Source organism: Diprion similis, chromosome 6 (assembly GCF_021155765.1).
Source record: "Diprion similis isolate iyDipSimi1 chromosome 6, iyDipSimi1.1, whole genome shotgun sequence".
Taxonomy (NCBI): Eukaryota; Metazoa; Arthropoda; class Insecta; order Hymenoptera; family Diprionidae; genus Diprion; species Diprion similis.
The window spans coordinates 21,752,284-21,765,380 of record NC_060110.1 but is presented as its reverse complement, the minus strand read 5'-3'; the positions used below and the strand labels follow the sequence as shown (position 1 = coordinate 21,765,380).

Here is a 13,097-nt window from a genome sequence, read left to right as displayed (position 1 = left end):
TTGAGAAAAGTGCAGAAGCGGTACAAGCATTCGCAGCATTGATGTAACGAAATATTGAACGAAGAATATCTCCGACTACGAATTTCCATGCGAAACGTTACACTTGCGAGAAATTTTTGAAAATTGTGTCAACGATCTGTTTGTCCAAATTTACATTCCTGATGTAACGAAATATTGAACCAAGAATTTTCTCTTATCCCTTACTAAAAATTTCCATGCGAAACGTTACGCTTATTGGACATTTTTCAAAATTGTGTCAACGATTTATTTGTTCAAGTTTACATTCCTGCGGGGCTAAAAGCCCGTGGATATTTCCCCAGAGTTTATCAAATTGGTAGGTATAGCCATCAAGTAAACGTATACGGGTAAATGAAGAAAAAAAAAAAAACACAACATCCCTCAGACGTAATTGCAGCGATGTTCAAACCTGAAATTTTATTCAAACGTACCTGTACCAACGCGTATATATGACGAACCCTCTCAACGCTTTTATCGTGATAATAATTATATTCTCCCTGTCGTTTCCATCGTTCAGGTACCTCTAAAAGGTGAACATTTTCGTATTACTGCATGTGTTTGTGCATATTATTTACGATAGTTTGTTATCAATATCGTTCTCGTTTTCTACCACCCATAGAAACGAATAATTAACGTATGAATAGTGTCGTCAGTCATCCACCTTCGCTGCCGTTAGTTATACATAAATTTCGAGAACTTTTCACCCTGTTCTCTATCTTTCACTCACTGTTTCTCTCTTTTTCTCGCTATCTTTCTCGAATCCACCTCTCTTTGTACAAAGACAGATAAACTGTGTACATAGGCTGAGAAAAGAGTCTATTTACTGGTAAAAAACGTATATTTGCATATGGCGAAATAAATGTTTCGTTACTATTATCAAATTTCAATTGAACCAAATATGATTTGTCAACTATTGACATATTTCTATATCAATTATCACTTGGCTCAACTAAAATTTGCTAATAATAATAAAAAATTTATTTTTACATATCCAATTATACGTTTGGTAACAGTAAATAAACTACTTTTCTGAGTGTATGATAATCTGAAGAAAAAGACGTACGTTACACACACGTAGCTTTGTATAGTCTCCGTTTGAGATGTAAATAGCCAGAATCGCAAAATTCTCCGGAAGTCAATCATCCGCGTGTATAATAATATAGAGTCAATGCACGCCTCTGAGCCAACCCATAGACCATGAGACCGTTTGCACCAGGCAATATACGCCTGTCTTTCGACCATCGGTCGTTGTCGAATAACCGCGCCCCGTACGTCCCTCGATTCTCACCACTCATCCAGAAGTGAGTCCTTCCATGGTGGACGTATTCCTTCCACCATGGTCCTCTCCCAACAACGCGACATTGTACCCGTCATCCTCCGTGAACGTAGGCATGCGCCGCGGAACCGTAGCCTTTAGCAGTCAGCCGGATCTCGAGGATGGTCCTCGGAGGAGTCTCGCCGACATCTACAAGCTCCATCAGCGCAGGGAAACGGAAGGACCAAACCGGCTGGGGGTATTCAACAGACTCTTCAGCCTCTTCGGCAGTCGGCCCAACAGCCGCAAAACATCCACCGCTTCCTTCACCGGTAAGACAGTATTTCAGAATGATTCCTGAACGCGTTCCCATCCCAAACCATGATCCGGACGTTGACCATTTTTCAAGGTACTCGATACCCAAGTTCAAGTGACTCGACGGGACTTTAAATGACTTGAATCGTTGTTTCGTAGTCGTTTCTTTTCAAGTGTTCACATCGCATTGGGTATGGTAAACCCTGAACTAGGTCAGCGGTGTGGGTTCCGAAATGCCAATACGCAATAGGAACCTGGATGTTTGGTTTACATGACCTTTCGAACGGTGCCACGAAGCAAGTGTATGGGAATAAATTTCACGCCTACTAATCAGAGGATCTTTAGATGCTCTACATTTCTGCAATACTGACGAGTAATTCTTGTATACAAACCGACGGAGATAGACAGACTGCATAGGTAGGTACGTGGAATGGGACAGAGTTCGTAATATGCGGTGAGTCTAGTCAGGACTGCCGAGTCGCTGCAAACTTTGAGCCATACATATGGAGTGGTAAGCCGGAAGGATATGAGCGTGTCGGGAATATTGGTAAGGATAAGGATTTAGACGGGGATTTTCTTTGTTTTATGCATGGCTAAAGGCCGGCTGCAGCTCAGTGTCTGCACTATGAAAACCTACCGTCCCCAGAGACAGACGCTGTTGCGGTGCAAGGGAATAGCTATAATAATACTTGCTCAACATCAGACTTCGTTGGTTTTAACTGTCTGATATACCGGCGATGCATTTTACTCTGATTAGTGATTGAGAAATACCTATTAAACAGAAAATACGCAGAGCTTGATCGTTTCCTTATTAGGGAAAAAGTAGCTACGCGACATATTTTCTTAATTCTTTTTTCTTGATTCAAAAAAATACGGCGAACGCAATATATTTAGATTAATTCAACAAAATACTTTTGCTGGTATAGAAAAATTATGTTGATTCACTTGACTCTCAAATAATTCTTGCCCTCCGTGTATGAGACAGAAATTATTGGCACGCATAACTAATTCGTTGCAATTTCACCGAGTTAAATTACTGGACTTGTTACAAGGGTATTAGACAGCTTCAAGAAACGGTTTAAACCAGTATAATATCAGAGTTTTCGACGATTACATTAACTATCCTCGTATTTACCCGGGTTACCCTGCATATTTATTTAATAGGAGGTCATAAAACTTTGCATGCATAACACTTAGGCTAACGATTATGAATACGACCCAAAGTAACTTGTTACTGGTACCTGCCTAGATTTACCTACTGTAACTGGGTGTTTCGGTACAATAAATTGTCTCGGCGCATAAGCTGCGTCTCATTTGAGCCCCCGAGAACGGGCCTTCGTCCAAGATTTGATAAATTTTCGGTGATTTGTAGTCTGCGGTAATTTCAGATTGTTATTTTCGTATTTTAGGCCGAAATCGGGAATTCAAAACAGCGAATCCAAAGACACGCGCAATTTTTGTTGGAGCTACAAATACTTATTACGTTTCGAATTTGAGACTGTGAAATCTTGAACCACGGATCCAAAACAATTATAATTGCGGCGATTCGAAACTTTCAAAATGATGAAATTCAAACAATTTAGAACCACGCCATTTTGAGCGTGGCGTTAATTTCAAGACGAGGTTCGTAATTAGTGAGCCCAAGCATCCAAAGCAACGTTCTAGCCTCCCATAAACCAACCCTAACTGTAAACCCAGGAGCTTTCTGAAAAGGGTTAAATTCCTCCAGAAGGTGATTACCTAATTCTCGTTAATAACGCGATTCAGGGGTCGCTTCGGCGTTGCGTGTCCACATGGGGTACATCGCCGGCTTGGTTCCGGGTACAAAGGCAGCGTCCACGTGTCAGGTGGACACCCAAGGAACCAGACCACCCCATCCTCGGTGCGGTTCCGGTCCTATAATCAGCATAACCAGCGAGGAAGACCGAAGATTGAGCCTCGGCCTCCAGCGGAAGGAGTGCAGCGAGCCGAGGGTGAACTTCACGCTTCCACCACGTAAGTGTACGATCGAGTTTTCCTCGAAGACGTGAGATAACCGAATCGGAAATTCCATAGATTCCAGCGCTAGCCAGTCGTCTTCGCGGGAAAAAATTCGAGGCTCCCCCAGGTTCCCGCATCGCATCGTTCCAGCCAACAGCCTCGGCACCATTTCCACCCTCGGACCTGACCAGCCGCACAGATGGAGATCCATGGAAGTAGCCGCTACCAGCCCAAAGCCAACTCAGATTCCACGGGGCGTATCGCTCAGCCCAAACTGTGACGTCTGGGCGACGTCCGAGGTCGGGATCCCCCTCAGCGAACTGGCGAACAGTGCGAGAGGAAGAAAGCCACCGGAAACCCTGCCGCTGACCATCCCCGCGGTATCTGACGTAAGTCCCGACAGCTGGCTGGGAAGCGACTTACGGATGCTCTTCAGCGAGCAATCGCCGGTAGACTGTCTCGTAAACGATGATGTAAGTCCGGAAATTGAGCGGCCTGGTATCAGGCCAGAATCGGGCCTCACGGTAGCCTTGATCGTGCCCAGTGACCCGGTCAGTGACTCCAATTCCGAATCTCCTCTTGGTGGAAGCGGCTTCGAGTTTCTCTCACGCCACTCCACCCCGGACCATCACAGCCCGAAAGTAATCGCGAAAGCTTTGCAGGATGTGGTTGTCCATCCTCCAGGATCTTCCGAGGTCGAAGATCAACGGCGGGTGGCTGAGATGAACGGTAACGAGGGACCCACCTAGATCCTAATCTGTGTGTTCCGCATAGTCGTGTGCCAATTAGGTCCCGCAGAAATATATCTATCTAACGAGCAACTAACTAATGGAGGGAATGGTATGGGAGTACACCTGTTTTATTGTTAGTGACATTCGTCGCCACGTACTCTTTCTGCAGAACCTTGGACGGCAGGAACTTTTTATCTAGGTGAATATGGGAAAGATGAGACACCGGTGTCTAACTGCATGGAAAAATAACGCTGGACGCATGTTAGACGATGTATTGAGGCGGAAGTGTAGAAAGGACAACTGCAGTAAAATAGAAAAATTCTTGCACTTTGGGGTAGATTTCTTGCGACTATTTGTATGAACAACAGAAAATTGGAAACGCAATTCATTGATCGATTCCTTCACTGTACGGAAGCAATCTGCAGCAGAGGAATTTCCATGATGGAAATCTTTGGATTCACTGACCATGAACCGAAATCAAATTTTCTCCGTTTAACACATAGTGGAATCAATTTTATTTATTGTAATATTGAAATTGTTGTTGAAATGACCAAGCTGTCGTGTGTATTAGACATAGGGTGTGAACTTGCAATCAAAACGAAATTACTCTGCTACAACCTCGTTGCTCTTGAATGGTTTGTCATACATACCTGTAATAGTTTTGTATTTATTGTACTACCAATTGTTCCTTCGCTAAAATTTCCAGATGTAATAAATCCTTCATTTAATAATACACAGCATGGTTGAAGAAACGGCAAAGATTGCCGTTTTGGGCATAATTTTTTGGGGGCCAATGTATAAACAGTTGCATTACAGAAATCCGACTGTAAGGCGTTTACTGTCAATCATAATACATAATCTTGTCTTTAGTCGTCGCCTGCGGATTGTAGGATATGCAGCTGCATGTGGGATCATCGGGCTCAGTAAGGCGAGCGTGTAATAGAAAAATCGAAATTTGGTGAAATAATTCTGCGGGCCCAGAGCCAAAGTGTTCAGAGCTCCCTCTCTAGTACCTGCATTGGCGTGATATTACGTGGTCCCTCTGTATACATATACGTATATTATATATCTACATATTAGATAAGGGTAAATGAAATTTATTGACCAGTATGATGATGCAGGATGACGAGGAAATATACATATTTTCGTGCTCCTATTATGTAATATACTAGATATGCGAGGGGTGGCATCCCCTCGTTTTGTATATCAGCATCCGGATCATGTAAACTGCAATTACTTATTTCGTACTAATACATTTAATATTTAAGTGTCTCGGTGTGTCAATCAATGATCAATCTTTAAATAATAAGCAATAATCAGCATTGTCTGTGCAATAATCGTAAGAAAAGATAGCATATATGATAAATATAAATATATATATATATTGTACATCGATTATTTTTCCTCCCCTTGCATTTCCTCATATATTTTTCTATTTATTGTTTTCCCTTTACGACGAAGGAAGGTTGTTGGAAAAATTGTCGGCTAATTAATCTCATATTAATATACTCGCGTGTAAAACAGCATTGCTCGTAATACGACTACACGGTGTTCTCATGATCTTATATGTATAATCAGTGGCATGTACAGATATATTTTTGAAATCCTATATTATTTGTTGTAATAAGTTATATTATATGTATAACTGTACATCAGTCACATTCATGTATGATAAATATACGTATATACATTATTACATGAATTAAGTTAATCCAATCAATTTTGAACTGCCCTTCATTGAAAACATTTTAGTGATCATTTGAACAGTTAAAATGTGATAATTGTATAATTTGTCAATTGGCGACCGCGAAACCATCTGAGCAATTTTTACTAAATCGGTCATTACGCAAAAATGAAAAATAGTAAACAAACAAACCAATAATCATCTATCACTTCGCACGCGTGAACAATCTAAATTGACAAAAAACGTCGATAGTAAATTCAAATTGAAGCATTGGCGCGTGATTGAAATCGACCGTGTTTTGTCCCACGATGAAGTTACATATCATAATTCGTCTATTTGCCAATAATTGTAATACTTATCTGAAAAACAACATTATTTCAAGCGAATTACTTGTTCGAACAAAACGTAAACTTACCACTTGAGTCAACGGTTACCATTAGACGGTCTTGTCCGAATTTCGTTTATCGGTCAACGTTTAGTTGTTACCGACAGAGCATGATCGCAGCACTTACCGTAGCTCGATCATGTTTCTCATATTTCGAGGTTGTTCAAGAGTCACATGTCGACTTTGCTCAGACTTCAGAGGCTTCAGAGTTCGCTGAAACGTCGTTCGGAGGATTTCTCACGTCCGTGGTTCGAGAATCAAATTTTTGACCCGGCCACTGTAAAAAAGTAGATTTAACAATGGAATGATGAAGAGATAAAACACACAAAAAAACTTAACTTAACCAGGACTTGAAATGTTTTGTTTACTTCGCAAGACATGTCGTGGGTCGTTAAATCACACGATAAATTTGTTCACTCCTATCCTGAAAAAACATTCGGTAAGTCAAACTTAACCTATTCTAACCTATTAACTAACCTAACCGTAAATATGAATGAATTATTTCAGAGTCCGGCGGTCGCGCTACAAATGCCATTTCCAGATAACAACCAACAGAAACGAAAACCCCCGATAGTGATAAAGTGTAAGAACGAATCACTTAATCACACTGCCGGTCAAACTTACGAAAAATTTAAGCCATTACCACTGGCATCCAAGGGATGGCACCATGACAAATCCATCGGTGACTATTTTGTCATTTACCCCAATTATACTGTACGTACATAAAACAGCAATGAAAACTCTTTTTCATAGATGAAAAGTGAATGAACTAAAAAACACAAGTCTTGCAATTATACAAAAATTTATACCAATGCGTTATTTAAATATGTTTCTACAACAGCCTGAGCCCGCGCTGGACAATACGGATTCGGCGTCATTCGAGAATTTTGACTTGGACAAACAGCTGATCGAGAATCTAAGAACAAATCATATCGGTAATCCCTCGGAAATTCAGAATAAGGCCATCCCCGCTTTGCTGTCCAGAAAGAACTGTATCATAGCTGCAGAAACAGGATGCGGCAAAACGCTGGCCTACCTACTTCCTCTGCTCCAACAAATATTCCATTGGAAAAAGCTGGCAACTCGCAACATGAACGAGCCATTAGGATTGATTATAGTACCGTCAAGAGACTTGGCACAACAGATCGCGGTTTGTTGTATTCCAAACAATTTATTTGTTTCACGTTCTTTACAGTTAATATTCATGCGACAAGTTATTGGCTGAAAAGCGTCTTTTTGATAGCTCAAATACAAATTTGCCAAAACTGCACTGATTCAGTTGTTGACCGTTGCAGATGGTTGCAAAGAAATTTTCTGCCGGCATGAATATTAAGACACATGTCTTAATCGGTGGACACACGAAAAAAAAGATGCTTAATCCTGTAGTGGACGATATTGATCTGTTGATTGGATCTCTTGGAATTATTAGTAAATTCATGACCACAAGCATACAGAAAACCTCATCCATACGGCACGTGGTAATTGACGAGGCTGACACCTTGTTCGATGATAGCTTCAGCGAAAAAGTTCTTCACATATTGAAGAAAATCACTGTGAGTCTTGTCTGTGTGTAATTTTCAGTTGAATGGTGATCGCAGGCTCTGCATCTATTATTTATCTAACTCCGAACATTTGACATTTACAGTTCAATTCACCTGAGATGAAAACTTCAAGCGAACTACCAGGTACCGCCCAATTGACCCTGGTATCGGCAACGATGCCGAAAGACTTACCTGTGACGTTGGAGGCAGTCATTGATGTGAGAATACCGTTTTGTGATCTGTTTTTCATTATCAAAACTATTAGAACAAATTTAAAATAAGACGACCTGCTTTACAGACCGATTCCCTTGTGCGGCTGACAACGGAAAAATTGCACCAGATTTTGCCCCAGGTACGGCAAAAGTTTTTGAGAGTTGCTAACGCGTCTCGTTCAATCGAAATGTTGAAAATCGTGAAGAACAATTCGGAGAAGAAATATCAAACACTGATTTTTTGCAACACCAAGAAGTCTTGTGAATGGGTGTACCTGTTTTTAAGCGATATGAGTGTGAACTGCTCCTACACTCATGGCACCTTACCGGCGAAAGTGCGGTTGGATAGATTTGCTGAATTTCAGAGGGGTCACACCTTCGTTCTCGTTACGACTGATGCTTGTTCCAGGGGACTCGACACTGCGACGGTCAAGCACGTCGTTAATTTCGACTTTCCCCTTTACACGGCCGATTACATTCACAGGTGAGCGTTAATTGAACGATTGGGAACTCTATAAATGAAGTTTCGAGTTTTCGAAATGTCTCGGAATTAGAAAATTTGAAATTCAGTTTTTTAAGGACCATCGGTTGATTCACTGCTGGTTGCCCCGACAAAGGTGGCGATTGTACTGATAAAATATTGATCATTTTTGATTTTCTGCTTTTGTTTCACAGGTGTGGAAGAACCGGGAGATTGGGTGGCGAGGCGAATTGTCAGATAACGAATTTCATCTGTAGTGACCGAGATATCGAAACGGTTCGAAAAATAGAAACGTCAATAAGGATGGGTAAACCACTGCCGCAAGTTGACGCTAACATCACGAAAATCGTAAAAGAAAATATTGAACGAAATATTGCAATAGTCAAAGGACTGATGAACGAAAGCTCCTCCCCGCGACATTCGGAAACAGAAGATTAATTCACAGTCGCATATTTAATTTCATAATTGTTTAAATAAATTAAATAGACATTTTATCATTATTCGAAAACGTTGTTACATTATCCGTATTATATTAGATTTCGCAACGTGTAAGGTGCGTGAATCTCCGTAAAATAAGCCTGACTTTTACCGCACGCAAACAATTTTCTCTTCGCTTGTTCCGGCGATTAAATACCTACATCTTTATCTTATACAAAATCTCGTACAGATGATGAGATCCAAAATGTTGGGAGCAAATTAAAAAACCGCGATCCTCGCTCCCAGTACTTGCTTATATCCACAAACATTCACATTGTCGAGAAGAAGATGAAGGAGAGGAAGAAGAAGTTTCATTTCGCAACGGAAGAGCGAAAGCAGACCGAGCAACCAACGTGTATAATTACGATACTACGTTGCTACAACTTTCTACACGGAGTCGCAACAATGGGAATGATTCGTTTCTCCTATCTCCGCAATCGCTACACTCTTTAAATTTTCACGAAATCTAGCTTATACACGATTGCGAAACGACGAACCACCCCTAGAAATTTTCATGCACCCCACGAATGTAAAAAGCACCGAGTATCATTCTAAAATGAAAAAATCAAGGCATGGTAATAGACAGGTTTCAAAAATTTACCGACTCAGTTCAGTGACTTCCGGCTTAACTGCAAGCTATAAGCTCTTTCGTTTCTGCAAGATCGCAACGTCGAAGCCATTCCAGTGCGTCGTTGATGAGATTATCTCGCTAGTAGAAGGCCGTCGAACGTTTATCTCTATGTATAATCGTTCAGTGAGTCGAATAAATTCCTATCATCTCGTTGCGAAAAATGCAAAAATAAACAGCGTAGATTTCCATGTATGTTATTGCGAGCCCCAGCCACTGGCCAATCAGATCGGAGAAGAATCCACAAGAAATGGAAGATCGCTGTACGCATACTATATATACACGTAATGATTGCGCAACGGGAAATAAAAGGCGGTATAATTCGCACAATGGAGATATCTCGACAGGCAGCGTTTGTACGACCTACCGCATTTACTGCACCGCATTAAACCTAAACCGATATTAACACCTGCGCATGATCAACGGCGATATCTAAAGAACGCGAATAAAAGTCATGCAGTTCGCGTTACACCGCTTTAAAAATTAAGAATCTGCAATAGAACCTCGCGGCGCTATCTCGCGATTCCATTTCTTCAATTCCACGCTCGCTGCATCGCTGTTGCGCAAGTGGTAACACCAGTGCGATATCAAAGCGCAACCAGATACTCCCAGCAGCCCCCCCCCCCCCCCCCCCCGACCTTTCGTAATAACGTATCCTTCAGCTGCCAATTAGTCCCACGTGTACACGTGCAGGTACACGTTTATGTCCGCATAACCGGTGCGGAAGCCGTTTCAGTAGTTGTCACTCGCAGAAGTATAACTCGGTCAAATTCGAACTCCGACTACAAAAAAAAATAAATACGGCATTACACACCCTTCCTCCGTAACATACCTACTAATGGTACTAAGGTTGGTAAAAACGGTAGATCACCCTGCCAACGCTAATTCCTTAACACTAATAGGTCACTGAGGGTGAATTTCACTCCAAACATTGTCGTAGAGATGGCCCTCTTAACGTTATTCTTCCCGTAAAAAGAAGGCCTTCTTTCGACATTTTTGGATTTTTTTTTTCATTCCTAGAACTCATTTTTCAAGCAAAATATCACGTTTAGGGTGAATTTCACCACGCGTGACCGTCATGCGATTCTACTGCAGTGTGATCTATTATGGTTAAACGCACTGGTTCTTCTCCTAGTCAAGTATAAATTGGTACACTGCATCTACTCGTGAACCAGTAATAATCCATACAGCACATCATGCTGATTGTCAGAGCGAGTAAATCCGTAAGGCACCAATTGCCGTTAGTTAATTGTTTACGAATGAACTGATTATACTGCTCGAGAATCGCAGACCCGGAAGCAAACTGCACTGCATTGGAATCCCGTTTTCCGGACATAGTGAAGTGAAAAAATCTTAAGTCAAGAACATCTCGTTCGCGATGAACTGCGCCAAATTCGACCAAGTCGAGTATAGCTATACCATGAAACCGAAAAATACACACTCGTTCAGGAACAACAACAAACTGTGAATATCCTCTGGATGTAAACAGCTTTAATCCCGACCGGAGGATGTCGCCCGTATTTTTCTCCCGCGACTTCCTCGTTGATCATACATCGGGCTTCCTTTGTCGGGGCGAAAGTTTTATCACAACGAATTCCTCGACTCACATACATCAGCCGGGTTTCACACCGGATTCCGGAGGAAGCTTCCTCCCACACGCATCTCCCTATCTGTCGCCCCTCGTGCCCTGTGTCCTATGTCCGGTATGTCCGGCACGGACACACCCACGCTTTTGTACCCACGCAAACGAATATTTACTCGCACACGCTACCGAATCCCCCTCATACAAATACTGACCCCCAGCTATGAACGGCTGTCTAGACTCGCTGTCTATTCTCTCTGGCTATTACCTCGTAATCTGCATACGGTGCAAACGTGCATCATTGCGAAGGGGAACCCGCACTTTGCGTCAATTAAACCATGAAAATACCAAACCCTTTGTTCCGTTATTAGTTTTGGGTAGATCGTCCCTCGTCAACATCAGGCATTATCAGACATTGTTCTCTCTGAAGATACTCTTCTTGATGAACGAAAGAAGACAAGAATCATTCCTTTCGATGCGCTTTTGTACGATTAAATTAAGGCCAGACAGCTGATTCTGTGACGTTTTCACCTGGTGAATTACGGAAATTAGTGTCGAAATACCTTGACGCGAATAGTTCATGGATTACTGTCTGGTAAGTACAGGAATTCTAGTATGTGAGCATCTAGCAATTTCCCGTCTTGATTCCAGTAATTTGAACCGAGCGTACTGAATCGGATGATCCTGTAGCCGTGCTAGCAGTTTCAAGTGCATAGAAGGAAAACGGGATGATGTGGAGGAGGTTTGTCTGCGGGACACTATTATTATATGTATATCTAAGCATGAATACGTATACGTGTATGCGGTACGTAATAAGTGACCGTGAATTGGGATGAAATGTGGTACCGTTCTAACGTTCTGATGATATAATTGTCTAATTAGCAGAACTAGGGCCGTGACATGAAAGACGTGTAGGATAAAGTGACGGCTGGGTGAAGGACTCGGTCGGAAACTCGTAAGAAAGATGCGGGAGCATGCAGGGCGGACTCTAGGGGACCACATAAGAGCAGCCTGATCTTATCTTGGCGTCGCCACACGCGTTGCTTATGCAGTAACGCCAATGACACCAAAAAAATTGAGCGCAGCTGCACGCCCTCTGCATTCATGAACAGAGTATCAAAATTTACGCCGCATGCCTTGCAGCCGACTAATCGAGAAGGCATTAAATTCGGCGTGGCACCTGGTCACTGTGCGCAATATGGGATAGGTATACTCATAAATGATGATATTTGGAATTGTTGACAGTCTGAAAAACTAGATTTACAATTTTTGGAAGGTGAAACAATAAGAGCTACATTTTCATGTGAAATAGAAGACTTGATCTATTCCAATGAAAGGTTCTTTTAAATCCACAAGAATAATTACGGGACGATATCATCTGTGGGTACTAAAAGCGCGATGCTTATCCAAATAGGAATGTCAAGTGCACAGTGTTCAGTTTAGTCATTTGACGAGCCTGGCTTGTACTGTATAATTGTAGCTTTTATGCCCTCTAGAGGTTATAAAATTAACTTTACGCATGCATATAGGTGTAGATAACAGTGAGACGACTGACCATTAATGTAGTAATCACTCTGTCTGCCACTAAAATCGTTTAACCTTCAGTAAAATGATGATACAGTTAACCAAAGAATATTCCTGCACACCTTTTAAGAATTTTTTAAGCTTCTGAGAAATTCTGAAGATAGAAATCGAAGCCAATGGAATCTTATCGTCTACTTTGGGTCTTTAAATTGTACAGGTGGTTATTGGATCAGGATATTATGGAAAGGATAGAACGTACAGCGAATTAGGTATACATGTAACAT

At 41.6% G+C, this 13,097-nt stretch overlaps 2 protein-coding genes and 1 long non-coding RNA gene across 7 annotated transcripts in view; 2 read left to right on the top strand and 1 right to left on the bottom strand.

Moving 5' to 3' along the window:
* Positions 1 to 4,723, top strand: part of LOC124406781 (gamma-aminobutyric acid type B receptor subunit 2) — a 98,753-nt gene extending 94,030 nt beyond the window's left edge. For 2 of the 4 annotated variants that reach the window (XM_046882371.1, XM_046882370.1), the window contains 3 exons: positions 1,408 to 1,605; positions 3,356 to 3,583; positions 3,644 to 4,723. In XM_046882371.1, coding sequence (XP_046738327.1) covers positions 1,408 to 1,605; positions 3,356 to 3,583; positions 3,644 to 4,317 — 1,100 coding nt within the window. In that variant the 3' untranslated portion in view covers positions 4,318 to 4,723. Of the gene's footprint in view, positions 1 to 535; positions 549 to 637; positions 814 to 1,407; positions 1,606 to 3,355; positions 3,584 to 3,643 lie in introns of those variants that run through there. The other 2 variants (XM_046882372.1, XM_046882373.1) reach the window with 2 other exon arrangements.
* Positions 4,724 to 6,612: 1,889 nt separating this feature from the next.
* On the top strand, positions 6,613 to 9,055 carry LOC124406782 (probable ATP-dependent RNA helicase DDX28). 2 transcript variants are annotated; one of them, XM_046882375.1, is made up of 7 exons: positions 6,613 to 6,807; positions 6,876 to 7,082; positions 7,210 to 7,518; positions 7,664 to 7,921; positions 8,014 to 8,127; positions 8,208 to 8,605; positions 8,797 to 9,055. In XM_046882375.1, exons 1-7 carry the CDS (start codon positions 6,724 to 6,726, stop codon positions 9,038 to 9,040), a joined length of 1,614 nt encoding a protein of 537 aa, XP_046738331.1. In that variant the 5' UTR covers positions 6,613 to 6,723; the 3' UTR covers positions 9,041 to 9,055. The 2 variants fall into 2 exon arrangements, with proteins under 2 accessions (XP_046738331.1, XP_046738330.1); XM_046882374.1 differs by having other exon boundaries at positions 7,207 to 7,518.
* LOC124406783 lies at positions 8,366 to 10,198 on the bottom strand. Its single transcript, XR_006929259.1, has 2 exons — positions 10,105 to 10,198; positions 8,366 to 8,633 (listed from the first exon to the last, which is right to left on the bottom strand). It is a non-coding gene; the product is annotated as an uncharacterized LOC124406783 (long non-coding RNA).
* Positions 10,199 to 13,097: the final 2,899 nt, after the last annotated feature.